At 37.6% G+C, this 16,314-nt stretch overlaps 1 protein-coding gene across 1 annotated transcript in view; it reads left to right on the forward strand.

The window, feature by feature from the left end:
- Window positions 1-16,314, forward strand: part of NRXN3 (neurexin 3) — a 1,607,649-nt gene that overhangs the window by 763,733 nt on the left and 827,602 nt on the right. The window contains exon 12 of the mRNA XM_077123215.1: window positions 12,883-13,002. Within this exon, the coding sequence (XP_076979330.1) occupies window positions 12,883-13,002 (120 nt within the window). The remainder of the gene's footprint in view (window positions 1-12,882; window positions 13,003-16,314) is intronic.

Consider the following 16,314-nt stretch of genomic DNA (forward strand, 5'->3'; position numbering starts at 1 on the left):
AGATGGTTCATTTTGATACTGGCATGAATAAATAAAAAGGACATTGGTTTGGTGCCTTTTTACCCGCAATTATTTGAGTTTGGTTATATTTTTACAAATTAAACAAAATGAGCTCTTTGATGTTTCCAAATCACCTGAGTACAAATGCTTGAATCTAGTGCCATGTCCCTTGGTGATATTTGCAATAGGATGCAAGGAATGCTCCAAGGGACTCTTCCATGCTCAACCCCTCAATGTGCAGAATTACTTTTTTGTGGGATCTGTCTGATTTTGCATACGTATTTTAGTCTGGCCATGCACCACCCTTAATTCTTGATGTTTATCCTGACAGAAAATTATTTTTCTGGATTACATGCCTTGGTATTGGCTATGTGAATGTGGAAGCCTCTTGTTACCCGTTGCTTGTGCTTTGTCAAGTCCAGTCTTTCCCTGCCCCTGCTCTGCTGACTTGGCTCTGAGAAGGCCTGCTCCACCTGTAGTCTGTGTGTCCCCTGTCTGTGCTGTCTCTGGTGAACCTGTAGAGAATATTGATTGTCTGTCTGAGTGATGTTGGCTATGCAGATTGCATTTTCATTTCTGTAATGTTACCCTGGTTTACTCCGCCTCTTACTAACCTCTGGTTGTTGTTTTCGCTTTTTCTGTTCTTTTGCTAACAAAGTTGCGTTGACCAAAGCTGACCTACAAGGTAGAGAAGGTTCTTTTTCCCATTACCACTTTGGATTGAAAGATGCCCTGGGTAATCCTTGGTATCTTTTCATTAGAGGCCTACAAGCTGTCACACCAGCAGCAATTGCGGGGAGGGGGCTGAACCCTTTGTTCTTCAGAAAGGGTGGCAGAAAACTCAGATGAGTGTATAAAAATTAATGATAAAGGGGAGACCTCATGGGAATAGAAACATGAATCCATTTCTTGTGGACCAAAGAGGTTTGACAGCATCCTCAACTGCGACCATCCACAAATGCTGGTCCACTTCAGGAAATGGTTAACAGTTCTCCAAGGATTTGTCATTGAGGGGTTGGGTCCTTTTAATTGATTCTCTATAGATGGAAGGTAGCCCTTGAGGAAAAAAAAAAAAAGGTCACTTGTGCTCTAAATTGTTTTCTGGATAAGGAGGTCATTTACCAGAACAGGACATTTGGATACTTGGGGCTTTTGAAAGAGAATGTCATTTTCTCCTAACTCACTCTAAATAATTTTTGAAGCACTTGGGAGCTATTAATGTCATTAAAATGTTCTAGAGATTTATATTTCCTTTCAGGGATTTTGGTTGAGTACTTTCATTCCCTATTTTGTGATCTAAAGGAAGAAAGTACTCTTGGGAAAGAAGAGGATCTGTCAAGTTTATCTTGAATATACTGTAAAATGTTAGATGTCAGGAAATATCTACTACAGAAACTGCTTCTTCTACTATTCAAAGAGACACCTTCCAAAGTGAGTAATGGACCATTGCTCCTGTCATGCCAAGCTGCTTTGACTCAGAATAGTAAGGGAGGAATAGGTATTTCTCTATTCCGTTAGAGATTCACTTTTTGGTTGAAGTTTTCTTTTCAGATATTGTTTGGTTGATGATCAAACAGGAGAGTGAGCCTTCGGCTACCTCTACAGAGATTGCAATCCATAAAAACTGTTAGAAGTGGTTAAAGCAAAGGAAGCTTTAAAAAATTACTTTTCTTCAAGAAGAGCATTCACTTTGCTGTGACTTAACTTATATAAATTACATATGCTATGCCGGTAGGAGTGTCTGTCTCTCAGTGCAGGAAGCATCAACTAATAAGGTCTCTCTCTAACTATCTGACTGTCATTCATTTTCTTTCATCCCCTCTTAGCAGATTCACACATATTCTGATAATAATTAATAAAGATAATGAAAAGAAAAGCTACAAGAAGTCCAAGGGAACCGCAAAGAAGACTTTTCAATTTCCAAGTATATAAAGCCCTTTCAGTAATATTGATGGCTATTGCTTTTGAACATTATGGCCAGATTTATTAGATGAAACAGTATGACTACATGCCATTTTACATTTTTCTTCTTCATGGAACAAGTTATGTGATTTTGAAGTCCCAGAGCCCAACACAGCACCTCTCACACAGTAGGGAACTCATACATAGTAAAATAATTTTAGAGTTCCATCCCCAGGTTGGGGGTGGGGGTCAATCAGAAATCATACAAAGAACTGAGTGGTCTCTATGCCTCTTGGAAATTGTTTGCAAAAGTATACATACATATTTTGGGTCAGAATAGTTGAGGGTGTCTTAACTTTTCCCTTTTTCAATGCAGTCTAGTCAACATATGAGTCTTAAATTGCTACCCCACTGACACAAACTCTTTCTCTCTTATAATGACTTAAAGCTTTCCTTGTTTGTGGCAGAAGCTGTCATTCCTTGTAATTATTCTGGATCATTTTGCTCTTTCCCCATTGTTGGGGCCCAGAAGCAGGCCTCTGACTGCTGGCAGAGCCACGTCAGAACAACCTTGAAGGCGGCCCCTTGGTCTCCTGTAAAATGAGGTCCAGCCTGTGTGCACCTTATCTAATCTGGCCTTACTGGGAGAAAGTTCTGCCTCTGCAGTTTCAGGCAGGTTAGTCAATGCTCACTCTACTCTCAAGGATGCTGACTCTGGAGCTCAAAGAGAGCTGTATAGAAAACATTCTGATAAGTAATAAACAGTGCCTGGGGCAGGAACCATGAACCAAATTTTGTAGCTTTGCAGACGTTACAGATATTAAAAATACTCTTGCTTTGTTATGCTCCCTAAAGCAGTTCCCATGTAAGAGCACAATAAAAATACGTGGGTGTCAGTTTATTTGGGACTCTTGCTCCCGATGAGCTTGAGTCCCCTGACCCCACTTAACTAACTTCTTGTGTCTGTTGTTTCTTAATCCTGTGTGGTGCCCCTTCTTCTCCCCTGTTCCCTAGGGAAATCCTGACACCCCATGTTATAGCAAAAGAACTTTTGGATGCAAATGCCTTTAGTTATTATTTTCCTGACATTGGGGTGTGGACCATTGCTCATGAGCTGGCCTATTCAGCTACAACCTGTGAACACAGATAATATTTATTATCTTTAAGTGTGAAGGGCAGTTAAATATATATGACAAAGAAATGAGTCAGGTGGAACTATAAAGGGAATTGCTACTCAGAGCAAAACACAATGATGAGATAAACGAAGTGGCATGATGAGTCTGGACAAGCAACATCTGACAGCTTGAGTCTGCTCGTCATTGATATTGGGGTAGAGTTTTTTGTTTTGTTTTGCTTTCTAATTTTGTTTTTTAAATTTCTCCAGTAATTGTGTTGTTCAATTTAACAGGAACTGGGTGTCAGCTACTACTTTGTACCAGGTACTCTGTTTGCTGCTAGGTATACAGATGAGATGCACCCTTGACTTCAAGAAAATTGGTAGAATGTTAGTAATTATAATGCAGAGGGAAAACTGTTATGCTGGAGCTCTGCAGAGTGCTATGTTGGCCTAGGGGAGGGGTCCTGGATCATGTGGGATGATGGGGTCATCATGGAGGGTGAGGAATATTTTCCTAGGTGGAGATTGTAGCTGAGATGAAAGGATACATATGTTTTAGATGGAAGAGAGGTAAAAGAACATTCAAGAACTTGGCCAGTTTAGTGACCCGCAAGGAGCTCAGTTTGACTGAAATAATATGCATGTGGGGATGTGAGAGATGATGGGCTGGACCAGTAGGAGTCAGGTCATGAAGAACTTTTGCTTAAGGAGTTGGACTTCTGAGGGAGCTGTACCCTGCCAAGTGACCATGAGGAAGATTTTCACTGTATTAAAATCACTCTGTCTTCAGGGTGGACAATGGATGCGAAGGTCAGGAACTGGAAGCAAAAATGAGTCAGGAGGAAAGTAGCATATTCTAAGAAGATAGAGGAAAGAAAGAAATGCCTGACCCTGATATATTACTTGGCCCTCACAGGCGACTTCTGAGAATTGAGGAATAAAATGAGCTCTTTCTCCTGTTTGCTTCCCATCCCCCATATTGTTATTTTATTTCATTGCAGATACATCTACACCTTATTGCAGAAAGTGTCAAGGAAGAGCTTCATCAATACTCCTGGCCTCAGGCCAGACTCTTTGCATCTTTCCAGGTTATGAGAGGTAGTAGGAATTCTCCATAGTACTTCCTTGAGACACAAGAGAGGCTTTTTTTTGCATTGCTGGGAGGTGCAGTCTTTGCATTGGGTTCCATAGGATACAATGTGCACATTCCTTTCAGAAGTAATTTTCCAGTTCTTTTTGTCTGTAGGCAAGGTGTTCAGGAGAGAAGACTCCCCAAAAACTTGTCCATTGCAGAAAGGAGCTCAGTAAATGTCCTGACTTCAGAACTATGGAAGAAATATTGTTTACCTCTTAGGGGTGATGCAGATGAAAAACTATGGGAAATAAAAGAATAGTGTCTTATTGGATTAGGTGATTAATCAGGATATCCTCTCCTCCCTTTCTACTGTGACTTACTTCAGCAGATTTTATCTTTTATATTGACTTCTTTTCTAGACATACAGGTCATTTCTCTGCCCAGATGGTAGATAGGTGGGAAGGACCCAGGATTTGTTGGATCTGCATGCTAAGTGCTGCATATTTTGGGAAAGTCAATCAATGTATTGAGTTTGGTTGCCTTGAAAACCTGAGGAACTTTTCAAGGCATTTTAGATGAGAGTTGGTATCAGTTAAATACCTCTAGAAGTAAAGATAATTAAAATTCTCCAACTTTCTTTAATTGTTAAGTGGAGCCTCCAATTAATGAGGAATATAGGTCCCCACCTCATTTTCTCTGAAGTCTAAGGGCCATCATATCACATTCTCCATTGTATTGTATGTAATAAAGTGTAACTTTTGCAATACTTGTCCCAATAGAAACCAATTCCTCAAAAACAATTTGCATTATGGTAAATAATAAGAGATGGAAATTAAATTGAATCCTACCCCCTCAATGGTTTTTGCCTCTTGCCTGTCAATGTCACATGAGAGAGTCAGATTTTTCACAAGAGAACTGTGCAAATATGACCGAATCCCTTAATGTACATTCTTTCTGGACTGTAGATCAACTATACACTCAACTTAAATGAGAGGAAAGAATCTGAGTTTCCTCTCCAGCAGAATTGATAATATCCTTTATTAAATGTCTGCTAGTTAAAAACACATGGCGAAGACTTTGCATGTGCTATCTCCTTTTCTGCATTTCATGGATGATTTTATAGGATTTGCATGTGCTATCTCATTGAATCCCCCCATCATGTGAGGTAGCAATAGTTTTTATCTCTATTATGAAGACAAGGAAGCTGAGAGTCAAAGAGTTTTGGGAGCCAGGTGAAAGCCACATTGCTCATCAGTATAAAAGCTGAATTTTTAAAGCCCACATTATGCCATTATGATATGAGTCTGGATTGCCTATTTCCAAAGCAGAAACAGTATACAAATGACCAGAAAGTATCTGAGAGTATCCTGAAAGCTGACTTTATGGTCACTGTATCAATACTATTTCAGTAGACCCTAGATGAAATTTGTTCCATGTTCATTAAAGCAAATTATTTGAAAATATCTATCATTTTGTTCAGCCTGGGTTTGGCATTCCTTCATTTTCTCTTTCTATAAATGCCCTCTTCTATCTTAACAGACCACTGCATCAGTGCTGAAAAAAGAAGGAAAAGCAAAAAGTGAGACCTCAGTTTACATTTTCTGAAACATCATTGAATTATGAGGGTATATCTGATATTTTAAAAAGAAGGAATGATGTAATTGATTTATTTTTATGACCCAGGCATCTCTTAAAAATAGGGTGGATTGAACAAGAAGGCTTTATAATGCTAGCATTTTTTTTTTTAATCTTTATAACACCCTAACAGGAACAGATGTCACCTCCCACTTCTCCAGGGTCCCATGGAAGTGTCATGTGGTTAAACCGCCTTACTCATAATATGTAATCATACTTTGCAGTTAACTGACCACTGAGTATGTGGTATGCTAGAGCCACTTCATACCAACTAATGAGAGCCAACTGTTAAATGTTCAGGAATTTTGCAAGCTGGTTGACATCATATAGCATGTCATAACTTTAAGTTGGCTATGGTTGGAATATTTTATGTCATGAAAATCAACAAATGTAACAAATAACTTGTTTTGTTTTGTTTTGTTTTTTTAGAGTGCTGGTTGTTAAATGTTTACTTTGGGATCAAAGATCAGGAATAAAAACCTCCTGAAGGCTTCTCATTTCAACCAATTCCCATGCCCAATTGGACTTAATATTATTCCTAATATCTGATGAGAGTGCTAAAGTGATTGAACAGAAGAACGTAAAGGGGTGTAATTGAAATTGCCCCATAGGTTGGATTTTATTGTTGATCTTCACTCATTGCCCTAAACAAATGACATTTTTGAACTCCCATTTGAGAAGAAGGAATCCATAATCACCTGAGCATACTTGATAAGAGCTGTTTCAATGCCTATAAGACTAAAAGAAGATGCTCTTGGGGACAAAGCAGCCCTTAGGTCTCTCTGCCAATGAACTGTAAAATAATAAAGCCTATTCTTGCTTTACCTTCTATAAGATGGAATAGTCACACCTAAGTTGGCTTTATATGAAGAAAGTCACTTGATATGTTTAAGGGATCATTTTTAAATTAAATAAAAGCAAGTTGGGTCTCTACTTTTTAAATGGGATGGATCTTAGGTTGTTTGTAAATGACTCTCTTCAGAAAAGCCAAGAGGGGCCAATATTGCAAATGTAGTACTCTGATAGCTGTAGAAGTGACTGTGTTGAAGGGACCAAGATATGGATGAGGCTAATTAAGCAGGTTATCTCTAATATCATGAATTCTTTCCCAGAAGCCTCAACTGTTTAATTCTTATATGTTAACAGTAGAAAATATAGATTGATTAGGAAGCTGATAAGGGTCTTTCGTAATTCCTGAATCCCATGTTTTACTTCCCTTCTTCCTGCTTAAATACTGCTCCCACATTCTTACTCTATGAAACAAGTTAAATAGAAGTAAAAGTTTAAGGTACTCATCAGGAATGGAAAATAAAGTTGAAAACGGGAGATGATATATCTTTAGATAGTAGATGAAAACTTCAAGGCTCCATGATAGCTGTGCTTTGTATAGAGTAGGAAATCTCTTCAGGTGACACAAAGTTCTACTATGATTTTGCTTCACTCATAGAATCTAAGCCCTTGTGCAAATACCTCATTACTTGTGATTAACATTTATTGATATTAAGCCAGCACCAGCCCCTGCCCACCTGGGCTGCCAGACTTGACCCTTGGAAAAATTGCTCTTGGGAAGCTAGACTGGATGTGACCTTAGGCCTGGGACCTCCTGGCTTCCCACCAACTCCCCATCCCTACCCCAGCCCACCCCAGATCTGGCCAGGGCCGGCCAGAGCTGGTTTAACAATATTCATCAACTTTAAATTGGTATGCTTGAGACGCAGGGTTGGTTAAGTCCCACTTGGGCAATAGTAGAGGGAAAATACACTCTGATAGAAGTGTCCTGTGTGTCAGTCCTTGAAGATTTCTGTCTCAAGGACTAGCAAATAATAAAAGGCAGTCTGGCAAATTTTTATTTTCTAGACCATGAAGAGGAGTTAACTGAAACAGTTTGTACATGCTGCAGAAATGGATTTTAGCAGTACCCAGCATGAAGTGACTGCATAAGTGGTTCTTAAGTAGAAAAAAAATAAAAACAAAAACAAATTCAAGCAGAATTATGGAAAATTTGTGGAAGTCATCAGAGTTATCTAAAAAATAGGAAGGAAAAAAGATGCAATATAAACTAAATATGAATTGAAAGCAGATCTGGCAGTTAGAACCTGAAGTGTTAATATCCCAGACAACTTATTTAGTCTTTGTGTGCATAACCTTATCAATTTCCTTTCTATTCAAGGAATAAATCACTATCTTTTCTCAAAAAGATACGTAAGTGTTTTAATAAGGATTAGCATCTCAAATGCAAAAGTAGTCATAGTAAAAATTCATGTACAGGGATTCCCTGAACGCTTAGTGCAGTTTCAAACTTTTTTTTTTCTATTTGTATAATTCCAAAAGTACTTTCAATAGGTTCATGTCATCTTAGAATGTCTTTGAATTTTAGGTTGATTTGGAATATTTTAGATTAAAAATATTATTATCAAGTCCTTAGGAAAGGAAAGATGTTATAAACATAACATCTGTTATGTTTATAAATGTATGCATTTGATACATATTTATTTCTCATAACTTAGCAAAACTAGTTCTTCCTGTTTATTTTTAACTGGATTTTGAATTGAAATGGCATTTGTAAATTTTCTTTATAAGAATCAAATCCTTACATTAGTAAGGCATCTTCCTCCAGTTGTAGGTTAGAAATGCCTTCAGTTGCTTTTATTAATTCATCACACACACACACACACACACACACACACACCTTGGTTTACCAGTTTTTACATGGATTGGGGATGTGGACCATGAAATTAGCAAGCTTGGATTTGAGACCTACTCTGCCTCTTACTATCTGTGTGACATCAAGAAGACCCCCTAAGTTTTCTGTGCCTCAGTTTACTCTTCTGAAAATCTTTCCTTCTGACATGATCAACAGTCAAAGTGTTATTTTATTTTTGTAATTCTGGATGTTTTCCATGAGAAAATCATCCATGATCTTCTTATTCTTAATACTTTTAATTATAGTTGCTCCACTGTGTTCTTATGAAGATTAAATGCAGTTAGTACAGTGTCTGACCTCTGGTAAGAGCTAAACCATATCTGGGTTGCTTGGTGGTGGTTGTATCTTCTGCCTGATTTGAAGAACACCATCTTATATAAAAAGATGTGCAGTAAGAAGCATTGTTGAAGCTTTTTTCTGTCTTTTTTTTTTCAGGGCATTTTGATATGTTTCCCTAATTCCATTTTTTTCAGAGATATTGCTATCTATGAGAAACACATACACTGACAAAAACTCTACTTTGTTTGTGAGTGTATTTAACCTACAACTTATGTAGGTTGAAGTATAAATGAGAATTTATAAAATTATTACTTAGAATGTGTTCTAGATTCTAGCCCAAGATTTCATTTATTCAACATGCAGCTACTGAGTACTCTGCTTTGGCCTAGATTGGAAATGTGAAGGGGTCCTTGTCCCTTTGTGTGGTGAAATTGAATGTGCCTAATAGTTAAATCAGGGGAGGAAATATGGTCAGTGAAGTATCATGCCACTACCGTTTAAAAAAGCCTTGTTCCAACTAAAACATTGCTTATAAGAATTAATATTAGTAAGTTCTAGGGGATGAATTGTAGTTGGGAAAACCACTTGGCTTCAAGTCATAAAATTCCTTTCTTTATTCTTCCCTTCTTCTTTTCCCTCTTGCTTTCCTTCCTCCTTCCTTCCTTTCTCCCTCTCCTCCCTCCCTCTCTCTCTCTCTCTCTCTCTCTCATTCTTCTTTCTTTCTCTTTCTTTGATGTTTTCTGAGATCTTACTCTAATCAAATAATAAATTAGGAATTAGAGACATAGAGGTGAACAAGACTGACAAGATTTCTACCCTCAGGGAGCTTACATTTCAGTGGGATAGAACAGACAATAAGGGGTTCAAAAACAATGTAATTATAGGTCATGCAGTTGTTATGGGTTAAATAAACAGGAGGAGATGATGGAGAGTAAATGAAATGTTAGTATGTGTTTCCTTTAACAGGATAGTCTGGAGAAAGCTCGCTCTGAGCTGCAACTTGAAGAATAAGATTGAATCTGTCATTTGACACTGTAGGAAGGATGTTTCAGGCCAAGAGTCAAGCAAGTGCAAAGGAACTATGGTAGGGATGGACTTGAGGTATGAAAGCAGGGGTTCTCAGAAAAGAGGAGCATCAGAACTGCCCCAAGAACCTGTTAAAACTCAGCTTTTGGAGTCTAATCCCAGTCAGTAGAAATTTGCATTCCCAACAAGTTCCCAGGTAAGTGGATGCTTACCACACTTTGAACACCATTGTACTTCCGGAGAGTAAGTGGGAAGAAGAAGCAATGATTAAGGTGCTGTGAGTTGGGGTAGGTGGTAGGAGATGAGTCTGGAGGAGGCAGGGGTCCAAAGATCTCATCCTTGTAAGGAGGTACAGGCTTAGCCTCAGATGGATGAGAAATCATTGAGGAATCTTCTGGTTCTCACTGATGCCATTCTTAGATGTTTACAGTGTAGTCAATCTTAAAGGATTGTCAGATTCTATATGGTACTCACTTCTAAATGTATGTGAAATAAATTCAGTGGAACACAGAAATAATCTATAATTCCCTCTGTATTCAATTGCTGACCAACCTTTGACAAATAGAACAATTGCTCGCTTTACAGAGCATAGCCATTCTCTTACACTCAGTTTTTGGAACTTTGAGACATAGGCACATCAAGGATGGGTAAAATCCAGACCAGCTCAACTTTGCTGAAACACTTGCCCTACCTTTGGCATGGTAGATTTAGTGCAGCCAGGGCAGAATCAAAGCGTATTATGTGATTTTTATCCACAAGTAGCTTTCAATATTTGGGGGAAAGACAAATAGTGAAAACAAGAAACACTTAAAGGATTATTTAGCCAGTGGGCAGTGCAATTTATAACAAAGTGCTAAGTTGAATATTATCAAATGCAAAAATTAATGATGCAGGTGATAAGTGCTGCAGTCTCTAAGAAAGAATTGTTTGAAGTTAGTGGGGGAGCGTTTCATATAGAAGGGAGCATTTGAGCTGGGCCTTGGAAAATGGCTAAACTTTGCCTAGTTAAGACAGGAGGGGAACGGCGTGAAAGAGCTTTTGTCTTCAGATTCGATCAACATGTAAAGAATTATTGTATTTTCCCAAAGTTTTTGCTGCTGGACTGCCTTTCAGGGGAAAGCAGTTCATGTGTTTCTGATTCTTGAGTACAATTGAATTACTAGCCCATTCTCTGGTGAGAGCTGTTTAGTCAGGGAGCCCTGTGGACTTCTCAGAAGCCTTTGTACTTTGAAAGAAGCTGTCATGATTTGCCATTGTTAGTGAAACATGTACCACACAATGCTCAAGTTTAAGACCCACTGAGAACATGACCATGTACCTCCTTTCATCTCTACATGAGGGAACCACATGGCAAATAAGAGCTACAGAATCACAGCGGGAGTGCTGTTCCCCCAGAGTTAGTAATTGTCATGAACTTTCTTATGTCATATCCTAATAGCTTTGTGCTATGAGTGATGATCTGTACTGCTACTACCCTTTATGAATAGATGCAAAATATCTTGCCACCCGGAAGACAAACCTTTTGTAGTCATGAGTCTCTTTTTAATATGCATTCGTAGGACTAGTCGTACATGCTTATATTTCAATATTCCTTGCCTGAGAGAGGCTCAGCTTGGAAATTGTGATATATGCAGCTATTGCAGTGGATGTATTTTTAACTCTGTCAATTGCTTGTCTGAATCAATTCCCTGACTAATATGTTTGAAGAGTCTTGACCTTTAAACTCACCTCTTTTGTTAAGGCTTTCTGTAAAATTCATAGAATTACCCTGAATATTAAGATATTTTCTGTTAATGAAAATAATTCTAAAGGTGATATATCTTTAATACAGAAGTTGGGGCAAAAAATAGGAGTAAAATAAGACAGAATGGTTAAAGAGAGGCCCCAGGCTGACCTAAAATGAGATTTTAATGGCAAACCCTCAGGAAGAGTTCACCAAACTTTTTTGATTGCTCACCCGTATTGGTAAAAGACTTTTAGAATGCTCTCAAAATAGGTGTCCTTTCTTATAAATTATTCAATGAACCATTTTACTTATATATTATTTCAATGTGAAATATGCCTAAAATAGAAATACTAATGAAATTTTAAAATATGAACACGATTTCTAATATTTTCTTCCTATTTCTCAAACAGTTCTCTTTTGCACTCTCTGGTGTTTGCACACTCCATTTTAGGGACCATGTTTCTAAAACACCTAGAACAGCAGTGGGATATGGTTCTCAGAGTTTAAGATGCATCAGAATCACCTGGAAACTTGTGTAAATATAGATTTCTGAGCCTCACTCCCCGAGTTTCTGATTCAGTGGAAAGAACCCCCACATTTGCATTTCAGACAAGTTCCAAGGTGATGCACGTCTGGGGACCACCCTTTGAGAACCAGTAGTATAGTGCCTAAGAACCTGAATCTCATAATTAGTCAGACCGAATTAGATATCAGTATCCTTTAATTGCCAAAAGTATGACCTTCAGTAAATGATTTGACCTTTCCGGGCTCAATTCTCTTATCTGTGAAAATGGAGGTAATCATAATTACTTACATCTTAGAGTCATTCATTGGGAGGGCTTCATGAGATATCATAGACAAATTTGTTTAATACCTGTGCCTGTCACCTAAAAAGCAGCAATGTATGTTAGCTGCTATATCATCATCACCATCCTCATCATCATTACTGTTGGTGTCATCTATGTCATTATCAATCATTCTTTAATGAGCAGACTTTAAGGACTCTCAGTTTTAAGATAAAATAGCCTACCTTAATTCATGTGAATCATGGGAATGAATTTTTCTGCCTTAGTATTATACATTTAGAAAAACATGCCCCAAAGGAGATATTTTTCTAGTTGAAGGGTAGAGATGAAGCTGTTTTGCAAAGTCTGCCTAAAAGAGAACATTGTGCTCAGCCCTCCCCTTTCTGTGTACAGTGGTTCATAGTTTGTGGCTAATTGTGTATTTCTGTTGTCTTGAATATGTACTGAATTCCTGTTGCATGATGTGGAGTTGATCTTTTTGGTGCTTGTATCTTTGAATGTTTGGGGCATGAGGATGGTAAAATCAGGTAATTGCTTTAAATTTATGTTGCTTTTACCATTTCTTATACCCCTATTTTTTCCTTCTTTTCTCCTCTTCTTATACATTCCCAGGACCTAGTACCACCTGCCAGGAAGATTCGTGTGCCAACCATGGGGTCTGCATGCAGCAGTGGGAAGGTTTCACCTGTGACTGTTCCATGACCTCATATTCTGGGAACCAGTGCAATGATCGTGAGTACCGCCTTTTCATACTTAAGATTTTATCAAGAGGCTCAGAGGTTTGGAGAAGGCTTAAGGGGTCATATGTAAGAGAATGGCTGCTCTGAAAGATTCATAAGCAATTCTCTTCTCCAGAAACATGGAAACTAAGGACCAGTGCTCCTACGGGAAGAGCAAGAACTCTTCTTTGCTCAGTAATACTAGATATTCTCTCATCGTACCTATTCCTTATCTTTTCCTTAAGATTAGAATATCTGTGACTGAGAAACAAAAACAATTCAGGCAAGATTTTTGGTGATAGGTTCTGTTCTTCATTAATTAAGTCATCTGGATAACAATTTTGCATTACCTAGAGTTTAGAGGATGCCTTTGTGAATGCAGATATGTTCTCAAAAAAGACTGAGATTAGAGAATTTCTTAGTTCTTCCAAATAATGAAAGTGTTCAGAGTTTATGGGTGGTTGTTTTTTTGTTGTTGTTGTTCTAATAAGTCACGTTTAAAGGATTTTTAGGGGTCTTTGATATCCAAGATAGAAGTTTCCTCTGGCTAAATTTATTGGTATATAATTGGCTTATATATGCATAGTTATTCTGTTTATATATACAGTTCACTTTTTATGATTATATTTGTATGTATATGTCCATGTATCTTGGTTTATATTAGAAGAGAGCTTTGTGTTTATTTTCTTCCACTAGTTATTCTTCAGGTACCTAAGTCAATTTAGCTCTAAGATAAGACTGGTTTAATAAGAGTGGTTCTAGACCTGATGATGAAGATATTTCAATACTATGAGTATCTATAGACCTGGTGTCTCCATTTCCTTTCTATATTATTTTCCTAACATGGCCATTTTTAAAGAAGAACAATGACTTGAAATTTCTAAATGCCTATTGCAAATAGATTTTTTATGAAGCCCTGATTTATTGGGTCCTATTCATTTTCTGATTTTCTATTGCAGTTTTCATGGTAGAAATTTGTTTCGATCGGCCCCCTGGTATTATTAAAAAATGTATGATGTTAAAAAAAATGCATGATCTTATCTGAGTAAATAGTAAAGTGATATTTTAGTTTGTTCATACAGGAGCAGGTGCTAATTACAATGCCATCTCCACGATATATATTTGGTTTCCTTAATTCCTTTTTTCTCAAGTTCTTTTATTGTGTGTAGTCGTCTCTTACTGTTCTCTTTTCCATTTTTTCTCAGTAGATTTTTGTCTCCATATACTCTGTTAGTCTCTAAAGATACACTAAGGAGACATACCTTGGGAATCTGGCAATGCAGAGAGAACATTCCTTAGTACTCATTGATCTAAATATAAGCGTATCTCTTTACCTGTAAGGCAACGAACAAGGTATCTGCAGAATGTTTCAGCATCAGATTGCTTTCACCAAGTACCTTTTGCATCTGTTTCTATATCCATGATTTGTGAATACTATTCCACAGCAAAGCAGGCAGTTATGGACCCATCCTGAGTACCTGGGAAATTGGCTATATACTCTTTCTTTTCCCTCCAATTTGTCTGCATTAAACAGATTAGGAGGCTTTATTTCCTAAATGGTGGCATAATGTGACTTTATTCTCGATAGTGTTTTCCATATCATACACACCTCCCACTCCAGTTAGAAAAGGGTCAGAAAGAGACTCTACAAAGAGAAAAGTGCGAAAGGTAAGTTATTTCAACTGTGGTGAATATACATGATCTTCAGAAGGTATGTATGTATTTTTCTCTCGTTGATAGGCTACTCTCCGCCATCCATGGCCAGGCATTGTTTTCTGATAAACATCAGCTCAGATTCCTTTCAGCTTTCTATGATTCTGATCTTGTCAAGAGCTGTTTGTGTCTCAGTCCAGAAGGAAGATGATAGCATTATCTGACTGGGGCAATTTGTAAATATAAAATGAGGTAATGTAACAGGGATTGGGAAGAGATCAGATTCCCTTGTGGCTATATAGTTTCTTATCCTTTAAAAATGTTTCTAAGATATGCAGATTTAGGAATACACACGCGTACACGCATATAAATATGCAATTTTATTCTGTAAACAATGCAGTTGAATCTTTTGATTATAGAAGATCTCTGAACCCAAATCACTTAAAGGACCTGCCTACCTAAAATTCCTCCTGGAGAGTGGATCAGAACTCTGGAATCGGATGGCGGTATGGAAATGAACAAGTACATTTTAATTGCAGAGTATGATTAATATGCAGAATTCATATACATGGTATGGCTGTAAAGTGCAGAGTTAGATTTTTTTATGAAACCCAACCAAATATCTCAAAATGTTAGATTCTTTAAAAGTGTTACAATGGATAATCTTGTATCCATTGTTAGGCATTCAAAATATTTGGGGGAACTCTTCTTTTGGAATTGACCTCAGAGCTGGTTTCTGCCATTTAGAAAAGCAGCCTTATTATTTTATACCATAGACCACTATTTCTGTATCAACCTTGATTCTTGGAGTTGTAGTTTGCTATTTCATCTCATGAGCATCACTAAAATGAAGTTACCTATTATATTATTTATGCTTACTGCGGTTAGCAAACTCTTGGACACTTAGCCTGTATCAGGAGGTGAAAGATACCCCTCAGTGTCACCAGCAGAGTTGAACAAGGCTCATGATTACCAATGGCAGAGATAGTATGTGAATTTTAGGTTCACTTGTGTAAAGATAGCTGTGCAAAGCTGATATGATTGTTGCAACCATATGACATTCATTCTATGTGACTGGTTACCATGTAGAAGAGTGACTCTATTGTACTGGATAGAAAGCAAAAAAAAATCATCTGATTGGAAACTCAAGTATAGTTAATCTACTAAGTCTTACATAGTTTTAAGACATTGGCCATTTTGTCTATTGGTAAAACCATGGGGAGTATCTTTCCTTTCATTTATTTTTAGGGCCTTTTTGAAACCAAAATGGACCTAATCATAGCAGAAGCAATTTTTGAGTTAATGATGGATCCAATGAGATTTACAGAAGACATAAAGTCATGTTCTCCAAGGATGATCTTCAGTTCCTTTGAAAATTTCAAAAAAGAGGGACTTATCTCTCAAAGGATGAGCACCACCTGAAAGTCAACTTAATGACCCACGTGTTAGGGCTACATTTAAGAACAATAACAGAAAAGGAACTTTACAAGAGTTCTTTTTAGTGGCGTGTCATAGCCCTTTACATCATCAGGCAAATTCAGAATCCATTTCCATTTTGCAATTTTACGTAGCTTTTACTCCCTCTGGCAGCCTGCTGTTGAGTTCCTCTCCTCCATGTCACAAAATGTTGTACAACATCCAACTCACATGCACCTACCCACACATATATAGA

Source organism: Tamandua tetradactyla, chromosome 12 (assembly GCF_023851605.1).
Source record: "Tamandua tetradactyla isolate mTamTet1 chromosome 12, mTamTet1.pri, whole genome shotgun sequence".
Taxonomy (NCBI): domain Eukaryota; kingdom Metazoa; phylum Chordata; class Mammalia; order Pilosa; family Myrmecophagidae; genus Tamandua; species Tamandua tetradactyla.